The sequence below is a fragment of the Gopherus evgoodei genome, chromosome 8 (assembly GCF_007399415.2).
Source record: "Gopherus evgoodei ecotype Sinaloan lineage chromosome 8, rGopEvg1_v1.p, whole genome shotgun sequence".
Classification (NCBI taxonomy): domain Eukaryota; kingdom Metazoa; phylum Chordata; order Testudines; family Testudinidae; genus Gopherus; species Gopherus evgoodei.
The window spans coordinates 113,552,612-113,572,686 of NC_044329.1; the positions used below are offsets into that span (position 1 = coordinate 113,552,612).

At 57.2% G+C, this 20,075-nt stretch overlaps 1 protein-coding gene across 3 annotated transcripts in view; it reads right to left on the reverse strand.

Moving 5' to 3' along the window:
* Positions 1 to 1,001: 1,001 nt before the first annotated feature.
* The window catches only part of TIE1 (tyrosine kinase with immunoglobulin like and EGF like domains 1), a 49,617-nt gene continuing 30,543 nt past the window's right edge, over positions 1,002 to 20,075 (reverse strand). For 2 of the 3 annotated variants that reach the window (XM_030572903.1, XM_030572904.1), the window contains 11 exons: positions 18,970 to 19,260; positions 17,817 to 18,010; positions 17,399 to 17,609; positions 15,580 to 15,690; positions 15,203 to 15,393; positions 13,988 to 14,101; positions 13,562 to 13,632; positions 13,100 to 13,140; positions 3,559 to 3,655; positions 2,773 to 2,872; positions 1,002 to 1,987 (listed from right to left, as the gene is read on the reverse strand). In XM_030572903.1, coding sequence (XP_030428763.1) covers positions 1,916 to 1,987; positions 2,773 to 2,872; positions 3,559 to 3,655; positions 13,100 to 13,140; positions 13,562 to 13,632; positions 13,988 to 14,101; positions 15,203 to 15,393; positions 15,580 to 15,690; positions 17,399 to 17,609; positions 17,817 to 18,010; positions 18,970 to 19,260 — 1,493 coding nt within the window. In that variant the 3' untranslated portion in view covers positions 1,002 to 1,915. Of the gene's footprint in view, positions 1,988 to 2,772; positions 2,873 to 3,558; positions 3,656 to 13,099; positions 13,141 to 13,536; positions 13,633 to 13,987; positions 14,102 to 15,202; positions 15,394 to 15,579; positions 15,691 to 17,398; positions 17,610 to 17,816; positions 18,011 to 18,969; positions 19,261 to 20,075 lie in introns of those variants that run through there. The other variant, XR_004001636.1, reaches the window with a different exon arrangement.

Sequence of the window (20,075 nt, forward strand, 5' to 3'; positions counted from 1 at the left end):
ACATCATCTCAGCCTGGACAGAAATCCCCTCCCAACACATCCTGTATCCACCACCTGTACAGGCTCAGCAAGATGGCGATATTCAGCTGTGTAGACAGGTGCCACCAGCCCCAGGCAACTGCTTGCTCCAAATGTACTCATCTCCTGCCAGGCGCCTAAGGCCAAGCCAAGCGATTGAGAGGCCAGGCATGTGCTCCACACCATCTTCCCAGAGAGTGAGAGAGAGCGAGCAGAGCCAGAGGGCCCGTGCAGAGCACCAGGATACAGCTGCACCTCTGCGCTGCCTCGGACCCCACCGAGAGTCCACGTCCAGTGGGCACACAAGCCCAGCTCTGGGTTCCCTGGCTGCTCACACCCAGAACACCTCGAGCACAGGGCATGCACTCAGAGCACACGTGCTGCAGAATGTGTTTTTTCAAATCATACATTGTAATTGGCTTTTGCACTGCCAGCCATGCAGGAGGAAAATACCACAACTGGACTGGACGTGGGCAAGAAAACTAGACGATCAGCAACAATGTGGGCACTCACCAGAAAGCTGATCTCAGGGGAATCCATTCTCATGTACCAGAGCACCAGTTGTCTCCTTAGAGTTCAGGAGGGAATTCCATTGCTATTCAGCATGGCCCAATATCCCAGTGCAAGGAGGGTTTCTTTAATTAGTTTGCTTGCCCCTGAAGAACCGGGCATAAGCCATACCCTAGCCAGCATTCTGGGAGCAATGGGCCCATGCTTGAATGTGGCAAATTCCGTGCTCCTGAGATAGCCCAGGACACTGATGTCCTCGTGGCAGGTCAGGGAACACACAGGCACCAGTGGTGCAAGACCCAGTATCCCATTCCCTGCTCCCTGAGCCTACTCGAGCTGGCTTGGAGCAGTGCCCCCTAGTGGAAGTCAAACTAAACGATCTAAGTGTCCTTTCTAGACTTACAATCTGTGTTTCTATGAAAGAGAGAAAGAGGAAAGGCCCCGGCCCCTTCCCCAAACCCCTGAGCCAGCCAGCCCCTTAGACTTCCTTTATTAACCATAAAGCACAAGTCGTGTCAGCCACTGGTCTCTGGCAGGTCAGAGAGGAGCCTGGGGCCAAGCCTAGAATATTTTACTCCTTCATGGTGTTCCAAAGGCAAGTGCTGGAATCCTTCCTCTCGGACTCCCCTAATCAGCCCTGTCCCAGAGGGTCTCCAGCATCCGGGAGCAATGTTTGCACGGCTCTGCATGCCAGTACGCTGGCCACATGGTGCCAGGCCAGGTCCAGTCAGTTCCGAGAGCCCACGGCCAGCAGGGAAGCTGAGCAGCCACACACGAAACATCAAGGCTGGAGGTAGGGGACAAGGGCTCTACATTTGGGGCTGTTTCCAAGTCTGTCCTTTACCCAGGACAAGTCTTTGTGCCTTTCTTAGGGCAGCAAGGGGCTGGTGTCACATCCTCCAGCTCCAGAGAAGGCCCCGTGTCCATGCGCTCCAGGGGAGACAGGCCTCCCTGCCTGTGATCTCGGCCACGCACAGCACCTAGCTGCAGCAAGGATTGGGAGAGTAGGGAGGGGCAAGAGACAGGGAGAGCCTGGCCCATTGTCTGGTCCTGCCACTGGTGTAACGCTGCACTGCAGAGACCGGTAGAGAGGGCAGCAAGCGCAGGGCAGTCCGGCCTGAGTGGATGGGGGGGCAGAAGCTGCTGTTGAGCCAGGAACCTGGCTGAAGAATACGGGGGTATCATGTTAGCCAGAACTGCCCCCAGCAAGTTCCTGCTCCAGGACAAAGGGCAGTTCCTCATCTCCACTCTGGAGCAGGCCATTTACAGCATGCCCCACACAGGGCAGAGGCCATGTCCCTCTCCTGGCCTAGACCAGCTGGCGTCCAAGTGCGGCAAGTAGGGGTGTGTTATTTACAGGGCTCCCGGCGCTGTGCTCCACTCGCCCTCAGGCCTCCTCTGCTGTGGCGTCGATGCCGGCATATGTGAAGTTCTCGAATAAGGCCATGTTCACATAGGCCTGGATGGGGAGAGAGAGTGTCAGGCCTGGGGCTGGGTTAGAGTCTCCTGGTCAGCACTCACGTTCCCAGCACTCTGGTCCTGGTATCAGGACCCTGGCCTGCTCCGAGTGCTGCTGGGGTGATTCCCCCTGTCTAAGCGAACGCAGGTAGGGATGAACACCCTGTGAGTGGGGTTTGGCTTTGGACCCCTTGGCCTGAGCTAAGGCTTGGAGCTGCTCCTCCCTTAGCCAGGAGGGGGCAGCATTCTCCCCAGAGCCCGTTGCAGTCTGGGTCTGGAGTGCAGCTCCGCTCGGTTAGGTTCAGAACAGGGATTAGAGCAGGTTGGGGCACTGGGCAGAGTGGGACTGGCCTCCAGAACAGGGCTGTCCCCACACTATGCACCTACTCCAGCTGTGACTGTCCCCCTGCAAAGCTTCCTGGGCTCTGGCTTGGAGATGAGTCCCAGGCACGTGGCAGGGCTCAGAGCCCTGCTCCCCGGTGCCCTTCCAAGGAGAGAGGCTGCAAAGCCCCCAGAATTTGCCCAGCATCAGGGCAGTTCCCGTGTGGCACAGTCAGATTTACATCATTGCCCAGCAGCTGCCAACATGGGGCATGGCCAGGGAAAGGAGCTACAGCAGCTCTGCAATTCAGCTCGTCCTGGCCGCTGGAAGAGCGCATTAGAGCCCAGGAGTGGCAGTTACTGTGATAGGGCTGCCCCATAAGGCCACCCTTGCCTCCCCCTTGGGGGCAGCCCTGCCCCAGGGCCTGAGTACAGCGCTGAGGGAGGGAGAGAGCTGCAGACTACCTTCCTGGCCTCCAGCATCCGGATAAGTTGCATGGAGATCTGAGCAAAGGGCGGGCGCTCGTAGGGGCGGTCTCGCCAGCACTGCTTCATCAGCTCATACCTAGGAGAGAGGGCACAGCAGGGCCTGTATCAGTGCAGACAGGACATGGGGGTGGGGGAAGCACCAGCAGGGAAGGCGGCAAGTTACAGAGGCATAAGCAGGGCCGGCGCTTCCATTGAGGCGAACTAGGCAATCGCCCAGGGCGCCAGGACTTTCGGGGGGCGGCATTTTGCCGGGGGTGGGGGGCTGCGGCAGGCGGCTCCAGCGGACCTGCCACAGTCATGCCTGCAGACGGTCCGCTGGTCCTATGCGGCTCCGGTGGACCTCCCGCAGGCACGGCTGCGGCAGCTCCACCGGAGCCACGGACCAACAGACTTTCCACAGAAATGGCTGTGGCAGCTCCACCGGAGCCGTGGGAGTGGTGCGCGTGGCAGCGAAATGGCCGTGCGCCTAGGGTGCGAAAAACTCTAGCTCCGGTCCTGGGCATAAGCAAGCTGCAGTAGGAGGGACGAAGGCAAGGGAGCCCTACCATGGGTCATGAGTGGGGAGGCTGCTAGCTTTCCTGTTCCTAGTGCACAGGAATTACATCATGTCCTCCAATACACCAAACAAACAGAGAGGCCGTGCAAAGAGGCTCTGGTTCCTGTGTGCGGCTGGTGCCCCATGGCCACAGACAAGGCTAAGCCTGTTTTCCTGGTCCCAGCAGGCCCCGCCGGGACAGACGGGGGCAGCCAGATCCCACTTACACCTCATCATCACAGTTTCTTGGCTTCTCCATACGATATCCCTGTGGCAGTTTCTCGTAGAGCTCGGCACACGTCATCCCACAGTAAGGAGTTCCTCCTGGGGGCAGAATGCAGCACACACACTCATAAGGACATAAGAAGAGCCAGACTGGGTCAAACCAATGGTCCATCCAGCCCAGTATCCTGTCATTCAACAGCAGCCAATGCTGGGTGCTTCAGAGGGAATGAACAGAATAGGACAACTGATCAAGTAATCCATCACTTGTCCAATTCCAGCATCTGGCAGTCAGAGGTTTAGAGCCTTCCAGTCCATGTGGTTGTGTCCCAGACCATCTTGGCTGATAGCCATTAATGGACCCATCCTCCATGAACATATCTAATTTTTTTTTAAACTCAATTATACTTTTGGCCTCTACAATATCCACAGGTTTACTATGTGTTGTGTGAAGTAGTACTTCCTTATCATTGTTTTAAACCTGCATCCTAGTAATTTCATTGAGTGACCCTTGGTTCTTGTGTTATGAGGAGTAAATAACACTTCCTTATTCACTTTCTCTGCACCAGTCATGATTTTATAGACCTCTATCATATCCTCCCTTAGTCGTCTCTTTTCCAAGTTTAACTGTCACAGTCTTTTTAATCTCTCCTCATATGAAAGCTGTTCCATACCCCTGATCATTTTTGTTGCCCTTCTCTGTACTTTTTCCAATTCTAACATATTTTTTTTGAGATGGGGGCAACCATCTATTCCTTTCCTAGTGATTCCTAACATTGCACATTGAGTGGATGTTTTCAGAGAATGATCCACAGTGACTCCAAGATCTCTTTCTTGAGTGGTAACAGCTAATTTAGACCCCATCATTTTATATGTATAGTTGGGATTATGCTTTCTAAGGTGCATTACTTTGCATTTATAAATATTGGATTTCATCCACCATTTTGTTGTCCAGTCACCCAGTTTTGTGTGATCCCTTTGTAACTCTTTGCAGTCTGCTTCAGACTTAGTTATCCTGAGTAATTTAGTATCATCTGCAAACTTTGCCACCTCGCTCTCTACCCCTTTTTCCAGATCATTTATTAATATGTTGAACAGCACTGGTCCCAGTATAGATCCTTGCGAGACCCCACTTTTTACCTCTCTCTGGTCTGAAAACTCACCATTTATTAATACCCTTTGTGTCCTGTCTTTTAACCATTTACTGATCCATGAGAGGATCTTCAACTGCTTAATTTCCTTAAGAGCCTTTGGTGAGGGTCTTTGCACAGAGGCCTTCTGAAAACCAAGTCCACTATATCCACTGGTTCTTCTTCGAGTGATTGCTCACATCCATTCCAGTTAGGTGTGTGCGCCGCGCGTGCACGTTCGTCGGAAACTTTTTACCCTAGCAACTCCAGTGGGCCGGCAGGTCACCCCCTGGAGTGGCGCCGCCATGGCGCTCGATATATACCCTTGCCGGCCCACCCGCTCCTCAGTTCCTTCTTACCGCCGTGTCGGTCGTTGGAACTGTGGAGCGCGGCATAGCTGTCCTCCACGTCCCTAGCTCTCCTTGTTAACTACCGTTATTATTACAGTTGTTAGTTAGGTCGTTAAGTATAGTTAGTTAATTAATTGTAGTGTAAATAGTATTGTATATAGTTGTTCGCCGGTCTGGGCTGTAGCCCTTCCCGGCACCCGGCACCGGGCTCATGCCTGGTTCGCCGGGCTTTAAGCAGTGTGCGGCCTGTAAAAAGCCTATGCCAACCAGCGACCCCCACGACGCGTGTCTGAAGTGCCTGGGGGAATCGCACAGGTCGGACAAGTGCCGCATTTGCAAGGCTTTTAAGCCCAGGACAAAGAAGGAGAGAGACCAGAGACTCAGGACTCTCCTAATGGAGGCGGCACTTGACCCAGCAGCTTCACAGGCCGTGATCTCGACGCCGGCACCGGATCGCACCGGCACCGGAAAGACTCCCCGACACCGACCTTCCCCGGCACCGGGTGCAGAAGCGAGACCGTCTACGTCTGCTACTCCTGCCAGGCAGACCCGAATGGAGCACCCGGCATCGACATCGGCCGCGGCGCTACCGGCACTGTCGACTCCGGGCCCGGTGGGTCCGTCAAGTCCAGTACCGCCCAGCTCCCCCTTAAGATCTGGGGTTGAACTATTGGTCCCATCCACTCCGGAGACCTTCGCCTCGGCACGGGACCTTATCGCCCTGACTGAGTCTACTCAGCCGCCACCCCCGGTACCTCCGGTGCGGGTAGCACCTAGGGGCAAGCCCATGATGACGGCAACATCTCGGGACTCTCGCTCGTGATCGAGGTCCCGACGCCACGGTCGCTCGAGATCCCGCCGCCACTCGCAGTCCCGGCACCGCTCCCCTCGGCGGTACCGGTCGCACTCGCGGCACCGATCGACCTCCAGACGGTCACGGTCTGGTTCCAGCCGCCGATACCGGCACCGTGACTCTAGGAGCCAGTCTCGCCGTCACTCACCGCGCCGGTCGACCTCCCGGCACCGAGCTGGTGGCAGGTCCCGGTCCCGGTCGACCTCCCGGCACCACATTGGTGGCAGGTCCCGGTCCCGATCCCGGCACCGAAGCAGCGGCCGGTACCGATCCAGATCCCGGCACCGAGACAGAACCCGGTCCCGATCCCGGCGCCGCTATGACTCCCGGTACCGATCCCCGGCACCGAGAAGGTCTTCAGTGCCGAACCGCACAGACCCTTATCAGCCGCGGTCGGCGCCGCCATGGCCTTCTAGGCAGCCGTCGGTGTCGTCTCAAGCGGACAGCGCTGGGCACCGACAGGCAGGCAGCATTATTTCAGGACCCTCCGCAACAGGACCAGGGTCCGCAGCAGTGGGGCTTTTGGACACCCTGGGCATACCATCAAGCCCAGGGCCCCCAACAGCTTCCTGCTAGGCCTGCAACGGCAGAGCACAGGGTGCCAGAGGCTTTGTTGTCTCGCCCCCCTCCCTCCCCTGATGGAGAGGAAGGTTCGAAGCAGCAAGACCCTGCTCTGGCTCCTGAGACAGAGGCGAGGGCTGAGGGGGACCCCCCCACTGGACACTTTCTTGCCGGGGGTCTCCTCATCCTCCTCCCCTGATGAAGCGGTGGCTGGCACTTCCTCCAGTAGCCCCCTCCCCCCCCCCGCTGGATCTCAGGGCGCACCAAGACCTCCTTAGGCGAGTAGCTCAGAATCTGAGCCTGCAAGCCGAGGAGGTCTCTGAGATCGAGGACCCTATCGTCACCATCCTCTCTTCTGATGCTCCCACCAGGGTCGCCCTACCCTTCATTAGGATGATCCAGGCCAACGCCAATACAATCTGGCAGTCACCGGCCTCCATCCCCCCTACGGCGAGGGGCGTCGAGAGGAAGTACATGGCCCCCTCCAAGGGCTACGAGTACCTCCACGTCCACCCGACACCGTGTTCCCTGGTGGTGCAGTCGGTGAACGAGATGGAGCGCCACGGACAGGAAGCTCCAGCCCCCAAATCCAAGGAGGCCAGGCGTATGGACCTCCTCGGCCGTAAGGTCTATTCGGCTGGGGCCCTTCAGCTCAGGGTTTCAAATCAGCAAGCCCTGCTCAGCAGATATGCTTTTAACTCTTGGGTGGCAGCGGACAAATTCAAAGAGCTGCTGCCACAGGAGGCCCGCCAAGAATTTGCGGCCATTCTGGACGAGGGCAAGAAGGTTGCACGAACCTCGTTGCAGGCTTCTTTGGACGCTGCGGACTCGGCTGCCCGCACCCTCGCCTCGGGGGTAACGATGCACCGTATCTCCTGGCTTCAGGTCTCTGGCCTTCCACCGGAGCTCCAAAACACCATCCAGGACCTCCCGTTCGAAGGCCAGGGCCTGTTTTCAGAAAAGACAGACCCCAGACTCAAGAGTCTCAAAGACAATCGGGTCATTATGCGCTCCCTCGGGATGCACACGCCGGGAAGGCAGCGCAGACCCTTCTGGCCACAGCAGCAACAGCAGCGCAGGCCATACCCCCAGTTCCGCCAATGGCAGGACCTCAATAGGCGCCGTGGCAGGAATGGAAGGCGTAGGCATTCGGGGAACCAAGGGGGGCAGAATCAAAACTCCTCTAAGCCCCCGCCTGGGCCCAAGCCTTCGTTTTGAAGGTGCGCCCGAGGGCACAGTAACAGTTTTCCCCTCGGATCCTTCCCCCCCGTTTTCCAACCGCCTTTCGTTTTTCCTCCCAGCGTGGACCCAAATAACATCGGACCGCTGGGTCTTACGCACGGTGCAGACAGGATACCGCCTGCAGTTTATATCATTTCCTCCTTCCCGCCCCCCTTCCTCGTCCCTCTTCAGGGACCCCTCTCACGAGCAATTCCTTCGACAGGAGGTACAGGCGCTCCTCAACAAAGGAGCTATAGAGGCGGTTCCGGAAAACGAGAGAGGCAAGGGGTTTTATTCCCACTACTTTCTGATCCCCAAGGCCAAGGGAGGCCTCAGGCCTATCCTTGACCTGTGAGAGCTCAACAAATACCTAGTGAAGTTGAAGTTCCGCATGGTATCCCTGGGGACCATTATCCCATCCCTGGATCCGGGAGACTGGTACGCCGCCCTCGACATGCAGGACGCTTATTTTCACATTGCCATTTGGCCACACCACAGACGTTTCCTTCAATTCGTGGTGGGCCGCCTTCACTACCAATTTGCAGTCCTCCCATTTGGCCTTTCTATGGCCCCGAGGGTATTCACAAAATGCATGGCCGTCGTTGTGGCACATCTTCGGCGCAGTCGTATCCACGTGTTCCCTTACCTAGACGATTGGTTAATTCGGGGCACGTCGGAACTACAGGTTTGCAGCCACGTCCGCAGGATCACCGGCCTGTTTGCTACCTTGGGCCTCATGATCAATATACACAAGTCCACCCTGCTCCCCACGCAGAGGGTGGTGTTCATCGGGGCCGTCCTGGACTCCACCGTGGCCAGGGCTCTTCTGCCGTTACCGAGGTTCCAGGCGTTGTCGGCAATGGTTCAGCAATTGCGGGCAGCCCCCTTAACATCAATACGGACATGTCTAACCCTGTTAGGCCACATGGCAGCATGCACCTTTGTGACCGGTTACGCTCGGCTCCGCATGAGGCCCCTCCAGTTGTGGCTCATCGCACATTACCGGCCGGCAAGGCAACCACTAGACATGCTGATCACAATCCCCCAGGGGGTGTTAGATTCTCTCACCTGGTGGCTAGACCAGTGCGTAGTGTGTGCGGAGCTCCCATTCCACCCACCCCAGCCTTCGGTGTCCCTAACGACGGATGCCTCAGATCTCGGCTGGGGGGCCCACCTGGGAACCCTGAGAACACAGGGCCTGTGGTCCCGCAGGAGGTGAAGCTACACTTCAACATGCGGGAGTTGAGAGCGGTCCGCCTTGCTTGTCAAACGTTCTGTCACCAGCTTTGGGGTCGTTGTGTCGCGGTGTTTACCGACAACACGACGACCATGTACTATATCAACAAGCAGGGCGGCACCAGATCCTCTCCCCTATGTCACGAGGGATGCGACTCTGGGACTTTTGTGTAGCCCACTCCATTCACCTCACGGCTTCCTTCCTCCCCGGAGTACGGAACATGCTGGCGGACCGCCTGAGCAGATCCTTCCTCTCACACGAGTGGTCCCTTCGCCTGGACGTCGCCCTCTCGATCTTCCAGAGGTGGGGTTATCCCCGTGTGGACCTCTTCGCGTCCGGGGGGAACAGGAAATGCCAGGCGTTCTGCTCCTTTCAGGGCAGGGAGCCCGGGTCTATAGCAGATGCCTTCCTTACTCTGTGGACGACCCACTTGTACTACGCGTTTCCCCCGTTCCCACTGGTCCACAGGGTCCTTCTGAAGGTGCGCAGGGACAGGGCTCGCGTGATCATGGTAGCCCCGGCGTGGCCCAGGCAACATTGGTACCCCATGTTGCTGGACCTGGCCATAGCCGACCCAGTTCCCCTGCCCCTTCACCCGGACCTGATCACCCAGGAACACGGGACTCTCTGTCACCCGGACCTGCAGTCGCTGCACCTAGCGGCGTGGTTCCTGCGTGGCTGACCAGTTCTGAACTGCGCTGCTCCACCCCGGTACGGGAGGTACTCTTGGGCAGCAGGAAGCCTTCTACTAGAGCGACATACTCGGCCAAGTGGAAGCGTTTCTCCTGTTGGTGCGTGGAGAAAGGTCTCCGCCCGATGGAAGTTTCGGTGGCCAATATTTTAGACTATATTTGGTCCCTCAAACAACAGGGCCTGGCGATATCGTCTTTGCGGGTCCACCTGGCAGCTATCTCCACCTTTCACCCGGGTGGGGATGGCTGCTCCGTTTTTTCTCACCCGACGGTGACTAGATTCCTGAAGGGGCTGGAACGTTTGTACCCTAACGTCCGACTCCCTGCTCCAACCTAGGATCTTAACCTGGTGTTGTCTCGGCTCATGGGGCCCCCCTTTGAGCCGTTAGCTACTTGCTCCCTACTCTATCTCTCTTGGAAGACTGCCTTTCTAGTAGCTATCACCTCAGCTAGACGGGTGTCGGAACTCCGGGCTCTCGTGGTAGACCCCCCATATACAGTCTTCCATAAAGATAAGGTGCAGCTGAGGCCACACCCTGCCTTTCTCCCCAAGGTGGTCTCAGCCTTCCACAACAACCAAGAGATATTCCTCACGGTTTTTTTCCCGAAACCTCACTCTTCAGGCCGGGAGCAACAGCTCCACTCGCTTGATGTCCGTAGGGCTCTCGCGTTCTATGTGGAGAGGACCAAACCGTTCTGCAAATCCCCCCAGCTTTTCGTGGCAGTAGCGGACCGCATGAAGGGACTTCCCATCTCCTCGCAGAGGTTATCCTCATGGGTAACGTCCTGTATCAGGACCTGCTATGAGCTGGCCCACGTTCCTACGGGCCGTGTGACTGCGTACTCTACCAGGGCGCAGGCGTCGTCGCTGGCTTTCCTCGCCCGTGTGCCCATCCAGGAAATCTGTTGGGCAGCGACCTGGTCATCGGTCCACACCTTTGCTTCCCACTACGCCCTGGTCCAGCAGTCCAGAGATGATGTGGCCTTCGGCTCTGCAGTGCTCCATGCCACAACTTCTCACTCCGACCCCACCGCCTAGGTATGGCTTGGGATTCACCTAACTGGAATGGATGTGAGCAATCACTCGAAGAAGAAAAGACGGTTACTCACCTTTGTAACTGTTGTTCTTCGAGATGTGTTGCTCACATCCATTCCACACCCGCCCTCCTTCCCCACTGTCGGAGTAGCCGGCAAGAAGGAACTGAGGAGCGGGTGGGCCGGCAAGGGTATATATTGAGCGCCATGGCGGCGCCACTCCAGGGGGCGACCTGCCGGCCCACTGGAGTTGCTAGGGTAAAAAGTTTCCGACGAACGTGCACACGCGGTGCGCACACCTAACTGGAATGGATGTGAGCAACACATCTCGAAGAACAACAGTTACAAAGGAGAGTAACCGTCTTATCACTCTTGTCCACATGTTTGCTGACTCCCTCAAACAATTCTAAAGATTGGTGAGGCATGATTTCCATTTACAAAAGCCATGTTGATTCTTCCCCAACATATCGTGCTCAGTCTGATAAATCTGTTCTTTACTATAGTGTCAACCAATTTGCCTGATATTGAAGTTAGGCTTATGGGCCTGTAATTGTCAGGATCGCCTCTGGAGCCTTTTAAAAAAAATCTGCATTCTATTAGCTGCCCTCCAGTCATCTGGTGCAGAAGCTGATTTAAGCAATTGGTTACATATCACAGTTATTAGTTCTGCAGTTTCATATTTGAGTTCCGTCAGGTGAATATCATCTGGTCTTAGTGACTTATCATTGTTTAATTTATCAATTTGTTCCAAAACCTTCTCTAGCAATGCCTCAATCTGGGACAGTTCCTCACATCTGTCACCTAAAAAGAATGGTTCAGGTGTGGGAATCTCCCTCACATCCTCTGCTGTGAAGATCAATGCACAGAATTTATCTATCTTCTCAGCAACGGCCTTGTCTTCCTTAAGTGCTCCTTTAGCACCTCTCTTGTCCAGTGGCTCAATAACTGTTTGGCAGGCTTCCTGCTTCTGGTGTACTTTAAAAAAAATGCAGTTAGTTTTTGCTAGTTGCTCTTCATATTTGTTTTTGGCCTGCCTAATCATACATATACACTTGCCTTGCCAGAGTTTCTTTCTATTTTCCTCAGTAGGATTTGACTTCCAATTTTTAAAGTATGCCTCTAAACACCTCTTATTCTGTTGTTTACCCATGGTGGCATTTTTTTGGTCCTTTTACTGTATTTTTTTTATTTGGGGTATACATAGAGTTTGAGCCTCTGTTATGGTGAGTTTAAAAAGTTTCCATGCAGCTTGCAGGCATTTCACTCTTGTGACTATTGCAGTTTGCAGGTCCCACTCCACACGCCACCCCTGTGCAGACTCTGCCATACAAAACCAGAGCTGCCCAGGCTCCAGCCATCCTCAGACCCTCACCAGTCAGATTGTGGCTGAGGCTGAACCAGCTGCCTCCCTCAAGGGGACATGCAGCGGGTGGGCTCTTCCCCCGCCTCTCTGCTCTGCCCACATGTGTCTCCCTGTGATGCTCCTTTCAGCTTCATCACTTTGGAAGACATTTATTGCTGGTGGGTTGTGTGTTCCCTGAAGAGACCTGGACAGGCAGTGCCTGCTGGGGCCATGGCAGGAACTGGGCCAATCCTAGGGTGCTGTTGCGGGTGCCCACAGACTCAGAACCTATAGCACTGGGAATGTGTTCAACGCTGGAGTTACTGTCGGGATTGGCCTGACTCGAGACAGGCTGGCTCCGGGGTTAGAGCTCCTGCATGACCATGGGCAAGTCACCTGGTCTCTCTGGCACAGATCCTCCAAGGCATGTAGCCATTGGATGTACTGAGAACCAGGTGTCTGAATGCCCTGGCAGGTCTATGCCTCTATCCCGATCTGTACCATGGGGATAAATCTGCCGCAGACGGTGCGGCGCTCAGACGCTATGGCGGGGAGACACATATGGCCAAAGAGAGAGCCGTGGGTATAGCCTCTGCTCAGATGTTGCTCAGGGCTGTGGGGCAGCCACACATTGAGAGAGGTCATTACGCTGACCTAAGCCCAGGTGTAGACGCTGCGAGGTCGATGGTGGCCCAGCGCCTGCCTCTTGAGGGAGTGGCTCTAAAGCAGTGGGAAAGCCCTTCCGTGGCTGTTGCAAGTGTGTCCAGGACAGTGCTGCAGCTGGGCTGCATGTCTACGCTATGACTCATGCACCAAGGCCCAGAGGAGGCAGCTCAGTGGAGACCCTAGGCCAGCTCCTCGGCATGTGCGTACTCCCTTGCCCCAATGGGTGCTTGGGTCTGAGGGACCCTCCCAGCTGGCACTGTGGTGCCATCACACCCTCCGCTGGGCAGTGCTTACGTTCCTCACTGCCTCACCCAGACAACATTTCTGACAAGAGCCAAGAGCTCCCTGACAGAGGTAAGGGAGGGAGGGCCAGGCTAGCTGGGCACACCTGTGCCATGCCCGCAGGACCCACAGGTAGAAATTACGAACCCAGGATGAGCCGCCTGGGCCAGTACTTACCCAGGCTGACAATCTCCCACAACAGCACCCCAAAGGACCACCTGAAAGAGAGACAGCGCTTGGGTCTCCAGCAGTGCCTCCCTCCCGGGCCTCCTCACCCAGTTCCTGAGGCTTGGCAGCATATCTGTCTGAGGGGCTTACTCTGGGACAGGAATGGGAGGGGCTGGGACTGCACCAGGGGAGGGGACCGGGAAGATGGAGGCACAGGAGCTAGGCTTCAGAGCTAGGACTGAGCAAGGCTAGCGCAATGGGTCCCTGGTGTAACAGGAATCCATGGCTCTGAGCACCGCGAGCCTGGGCTGAGCGGGAGATGGGCTAGAGGCTGGGAACAAGGCACGGGGAAGGTGTAGGAGCAGTAGCCCCTCTGATGTCAGCAGGGAGGGGTTGGCTAACCCCCTTCTGCATTGGCAGAGGGCTAACCCAATAGACATATTTACCCCACGGACTGGGGGCAGGACTCACACATCGCTCTTGGTGGTATACACACTGTAGTTCAGGGACTCGATGGCCATCCAGCGAACTGGCAGGCGGCCCTGGGGAAAAAGACCCACTGTAATGAGCAGGGTAGTGGGGAAATGTCCCCCCCCCCACAGTCAGGGAAAGGGGGGGTAGGAAACAGCCACTCTCAACCCAGCCAGGGGGGAGATCCAGGTTGGGTACAGGTGCCACCCACCACCGAGTGAGGAAAGCCAGGGTAGGGAACAGCTGCCCCCAATCCAGGCAGCGGGAGCCATGGGTGGAGGGGGGTTCACGGCCTTGCTGTGAACAGAAGAGATCTTGCACTAGCACAGGGGCAATTACAGTAATTGTCCCTAGAGTTGCTGGGTTGGGGCATTGCAACCTAGATCTGCCAAGGGCGCTGTAGAGAGCCCCTCACTCTGGACTCACCATAGTTTTCTTCACGTAGACCTCCTCCCCTCGGGAGAGGCCAAAGTCAGCGATCTTGGAAGCCAGGTTCTCCCCCACCAGAATGTTCCTGGCTGCCAGGTCCCTGTGAATGAACTGAAACAGCCATGGTGAGTGAGGGCTGGACCTGTGTGGCCCCTCCTGGAGACAAGCTGGCCAGCCCCAGCCTCCTATTACTCCCAGCCCTGGGATGCAGAACAGGGACCAGCTTTGGCGACAGGTGTGTGGGGGTGGAGGCGATGCAGCATTCTCCCTCTGGGACTCTGCAGCTGGGAACACGAAGGTGCCGGCGGGCCCTACCCTCGGCGCTTTGGACATGCTGAGAGACAGCTGTTCTGCTTCTGGTCCAGCCCCAATCCCTGGGCACATCTGGGCCCCAGCTACTGCTGAGGAAACTGATGGCTGCAGTGGATCCTGACCAGCTCTCCTGGATCCTGGGGAGTCTCCCCTGTGCCAGCTGGCTGGGCAGAGGACAGGCAGCCAAGCTGCAGGTGGGTTCAGGGAGCCTGGCCAGGAGGCAGCAGAAAGGAGCCTGGACTCAGCAGTGGTGGCTCCAAGTCCCTGGAAGTTACCTAGGGCTGGCTGGGCTTTGGGGCAGCCCTAGGAAGAGGCGAGTGAGGGCGTTTCGCATCCAGCACTGGGGAGTCATGGGGCAGCTAAATATGGGAGGATGCTTCAGCAGGGCTCAGGGGGGTGCCCGGTCCCTTGCATGCTTGGTCAGAGCATGGGTAGGTCAGCTGGCTGCCCCGGAGACCTGTGCCCAGAAGGCTGCCAGGCCAGCCACTGAGTAGCAGAGCTGCTCTCCGAGACATGGCGCCAGCTCCTCCATTCCCATGCCCCACGTGCAGAACACATCACAGCCAATCAGAACGCAGATGGGCAGGAGAGACCTATACTCATTGGCTAGTTTGCCCCAGCTCTGTGTTCTTGTTGGTGGCAAGTGACATGATGGGGGGGGGGTGGTGGTAACGCTGCCTCGCTGCCATGTCACTGGGTCACAGAGCGGTAGCTATGGCTGGCGTGTTTCAGGGAGAGCCTGGTGCCAGATGCCTCAGCTCCTGGTTCTGATACACAGCTGTGCAGTCACTGGCACCCCTCCCATGCTCCTGCACACGCACCCACGTGGCTATCACGGCTGCTGGCTGTGCCAGAGCTTGGCACGGGCTCAGAGCAGGCAGAGCAGGGGAGGGGACACACCTGCTTCTCGCTTAGATACTGCATTCCCTTGGCCACATCGGAAGCAAACTGGAGGAGCTGCTGGGATGTGAGGGTAGATGCTGTCCCATGCTCCTTCGCGAAGGCTGGGTCAGTCTCTAGGACTCGGCTTTTCCGGAGGAAATCGAGCAGGTTCCCATAGGGAGCGTACTCAATAGCAATGTACAGGTAGCCTGAGGGACAAAGGAGGGAGACAGGCCTTCAGCATCCTGCAGTGGGTAGGGTGGGCAGGACTTTGCCCAGAGCAGAGAGGAGGGCAGCAAAGCGGGATGGGGAGAAGTGCAGGGACCCCAGGAACAGCAGGGAAAAAAGCCTGGCCCAGCCCACACAGAGCAGCGGGGGGCGGGGATAGCTCCCACCTTTGTTCTCACAGGCTCCCAGCAGGTTGATGATATTGGGGTGGTGCCCCAGTTTGCACAGCACCTCCAGTTCCCCCGCAAAGTCCCGGTGGTCATTCTCTGAGGCAAACTCTGAAACAAGCAGGAACAAACGCTGCAATCCAGGGGCCCAGGCCACAGACACCCTCCTGTCCCCAGCCACCCCGTCTGCAGTCCCAGGCGTGAGACTCCCATCCCCAGCCACCCCTTCTGCAGTCCCAGGGCGAGACTCCCATCCCCAGCCGCCCCGTCTGCAGTCCCAGGCCCGAGACATCCTCCCGTCACCATCCCCCCCTCTGCAATCCCAGGCCCGAGACATCCTCCCGTCACCATCCATTCCCTTCTGCAGTCCCAGGGCGAGACTCCCATCCCCAGCCACCCCTTCTGCAGTCCCAGGCCCAGGGTGGGTGCAAGGATGTTTAGTGCCCTAGGCGAAACTTCCACCTTGCGCCCCCCACCCCCGAGTCCTGTGGCAGCTCTCTGCCCCCCCCCCAAGATGCCCTCCCCAGGGCAGCTCCCCCCGGGCCTTGTGGCAGGTCCCCCTGGCCCGGGGAGCCGTGCAGCAGCTCCCTGCCCCAGCTCACCTCTGCTCCGCCTCCTCCCTGAGCGTGCCGCCCCTGCTCCACTTCTCCCGCCTGCCAGGCTTGTGGCGCCAATCAGCTGTTTGGCACCACAAGCCTGGGAGGGAGAGTAGCAGAGCGGGATGGCGTGCTCAGGAGGAGGCGGAGCAGAAGTGAGCTTGGTTCCCCTGTGTGCGGCACCCCCTCATTACTTGCTGCAGGCGGCCCTCCCCGTGTCCCCCTGCCCCAGGTCCCTCTGCCTAAATGCTGACAACGATCGGGGTGGCCGAAGATCCGGCCACCGCGGTCGCCGCCAAAGGACCCGAAATGCCTCCCTCCAAAAGCTAGCACCCTAGGCGACTGCCTACGTCACCTAATAGGTTGCACCAACCCTGCCCAGGCCCGAGACACCCTCCCATCACCACCCATCCCCCTCTGCAGTCCCAGGCCTGAGGCTTTGGTCCCCAGCCACCCCACTCTGCAGTTCCAAGCACAAGGCTCCCATCCCCAGCCACTCCATTCTGCAGTCGCAGGCCCTAGACACCTGTCCCCAGTCACCCTCCGCTGGCACTGCAGTCCCAGGCCTGAGGTTCCTGTCCACAGCCACCCCCCTCTGCCATCCTGAGGTACCTCCTCCACCCCTCGGCCAGGTGTGACTCTCAAAACAAAGCGACTGGCACCACACCCCCCACAGGCGCAAACCACCAGCACTGGCTCACATCCGCCTTGGCACCCTCCTGGGTGGGTGAAAACCTCCATCACCCACCCCCGAGACACTCTCCCACGTGGGTACAAACCTTCAGAACTGCCCTCCCCCCCACCCCCTGTGGGTGCAAAGCACCAGAAACCCTCTCCCCTGAGGTGCTGTCCTGGGTGTGTGCAAACCCCCATCACCCACCCACTCCTGAGAAATCCTCTCGGGTGGGTAAAAACCATCGGCACCCCCCCAGATGTCCACGCTATTCCCATTCAGACAGTGTTTGGGGGACACACATTGGGCACTTCTTGGATTTGGACTTGGCCCCACGGAGCCCAGACGTGGGGCCTTCAGGCAGCCTTGTGAGCTCTGGTGTCTGCTCCGTATCTCAGCTGCTTGAGGCTGAGTCTGTCCCAGTACCTGGGGCAAACTCCGGCTTGGCCCTGGGGCCCAGCTCAGGATGCCGGGATCTCTGCCAGGATGTGTACATTGTCCTTAACCCCTTTGCCATTCCTGGGCCCCAAGCAGGTGCCGGCTCACTCACCTTTCAGCATCTTGATGGCTGCATTCATTTTCAGGCCGTCCTTTTTGATCATTGCCCTGATGACTTGCCCGAAGTTCCCCTCTCCAATCATATCCTCAAATTTGATGTCCTCCCACTCCAGGATGGGGTAGCTGAGGGGCTCAGGCTGAGGCTTTGGCCGGCGGGTCAGGGTCAGGGTCCCTGAGTTGAATTGCAGGATGGTCTCTTCCCCCTAATAAACAGGTAAGGGGAAAGTTAAAGATTCCTGGCCCCCAAGGAACCCAACACCGTGGTTTGAGCAGGGCTGGGGATGATGGTGTGTGTGCGTGAGGCATGCTTCACGCTGCCCATGGTGCACTAGGATTAGAGGTCGGGCTGGCACATGGGGACTCAGGGAGCCTGGCTGCGGGTTTGATGAGGCAGAGGCAGCATTACTCACTGAGCCAGACTGGTAGGTGAAGGTCCGGCGCCGGTGAAAAAAATTCTTCTTGATAAGGAAAAGTGCCAAGAGGGCAAAAAGGATGGTGAGGCAGGTGACAGACACGGAGCCGATGATGGCCAGGAGCAGCTGCTGGTCTATTCCCGAAGGCTGCGTGTCCTGGCTTTTCAGTCTGGGCACCTCGCTCAAGGCACCTGCAAGGAGGGAGGGGAATAGAGGGCTCATGGCTGCGCCTAGCTCAAGGTGTCAAATGTGCCAGCTCCAGCCCAACGTATCTCTTTGCACTGCTACATGCACTGGGAAAACCCCTCTCCTCCTTGGCTGAATATGGCCCTGCAGCCCAATAGCAAAGGCCATGCAGCGAAGTGGCTGCAGCTGACCCTGGCATTTCAGGGCTCTGCAGTTCATCTGCCCCAGGCATCACACTGCACGACTGTAGCCATGACAGCACCTTCCCGACACTGATGGCTGCAGCTTATTTGCACCCACACATACACTGATTTGCACACGTGTTGCATATTCCCCACACTCCACTGAAATGAACAATGTTCTGGAAAGGGCGTTTTACTCCCCTTCAGTTTCTGCCCTTTCCTGCCCCCCAACTCCACTGACTTACTATTTCCCTCGTCTTCTCTCTCACACTATTCTCCTCCCCTCCTTGCTCTTTTTCATCTTCCATTTCTCTCTCGTGCCCATTTCTACCTGCCCCGTGCTCCCCACGCCAAAGACAATGTTTCAGCCCCAGGAGCTTTGCTGTCTCCATGCACCACAGCAGTGCTGCTGGGAGCAGCTCTGCTGTGGGCTCACAACTGATGTGGGGGTCAGTGCCCGAGCCGTATGTGGGTCACACACCAGCCAAGAGGTGGTTACTGGTGACATTCTGGGGCACAGCACATCATCCATTAACTAGGCTTTTTGCAGGGCTGGACACAGAGCCAAGACTCCAAAGGAGACTCCCAAGGGGCCTGTGTGTGGGGTGCCAGCTGGGCTGGGGCTGCCCTGACAATATGGCTCCGTGTGGGAGAGGAGGGAATGGATACTGATGCCAGGCCTCCAGCTGGGGTAGGTCAGCAGAGCAGCCAGGATGGAGGGGGACTGCATACCCCACTCAGTTCAGTTCTTTCCTGTTGCATCTCTGAAATAACCCACTTACCGTCCCCCAGGGTCTCTGCCTTCACAGGCTCACTCCACTCCCCAGGCACATGGGAGTTCGCTCGGACCCGGAACTGGTACCATGTGCTGGCGTTGAGGCCTGGGATGGTCTTCGTGGTCTCCCCACCGCTGTCCGTGTCAACCCACTGAGGCTCACTGGCCCCACCCAGCTGCTGCAGCTCCACAATGTACTTACTGACACCCCCGTTGGGATACTCAGGGGCCTGCCAGGTGAGTTTGACGATAGTGTCCGTGAGGGGCTCTGCGTGGAGAGACCTGGGGGAGGATGGGCCTGGGATGAGGAAAGGAGGGAAATCAGCACCACAGGTAAAATCTCCAGGGTGTGAAGCACTGGGCCTGGCTGCACCCAGCCCCCAGCTTCAGCCACAGCAAAGGAGACTCCCTGGGCTGTGCAGGGCATGAGACCATGGGAAGGACATATGTACATGTGGGAGGGGGTGACAGTCAATGGGCCACAGCAGAATAAACAGAGAAGGAAGAACAGTGGGATCACCCCCAAGACAAGTCCCCCCTTGACCTCTGTTGCAGAGGGGCATGGTCGGAGCCGCGCCCCTGTCCCCAGGGCTGGCGAAGAGGGGCAATGAGGTGGGAGTCTTGACTCCAGTTTGATTTTACTGCTGAGGCTATAGACAGAGCAGACTGAGGGCTGCCTGGCTGGGAGGCTGGGAAATGCCAAGGCCACATTTTTAAAATTCACACACGCCCACATACACACACGACGATGGGTCTGTGGCATCAAGAGGTGCAATCCCTGACCAATGGAGCTGGGCTGGGGAAAGCCCCTAGGTTAGGCATAGTTATTCTGGCAAAAGTGCGCCTTTGCCAGTAGATCCTATTTCGCAGGGAGGAGCTGGAGGAAGCCACAAGTTAAGGACTTCAGTCGCTCAGACATAGGTCAAGGGTTTGTTACAGGAGTGGGTGGGTGAGATTCTGAGGCCTGCGTTGTGCAGGAGGTCAGATTAGAAGATTATATTGGTCCCTTCTGACGTTAAAGTCTATTGCAGACAACTTTTTATTTCAGAAAGTTGAAAAAGCTACCGGGGGGAAGCTGTTCTAGATTTGATTTTAACAAATAGGGAGGAACTT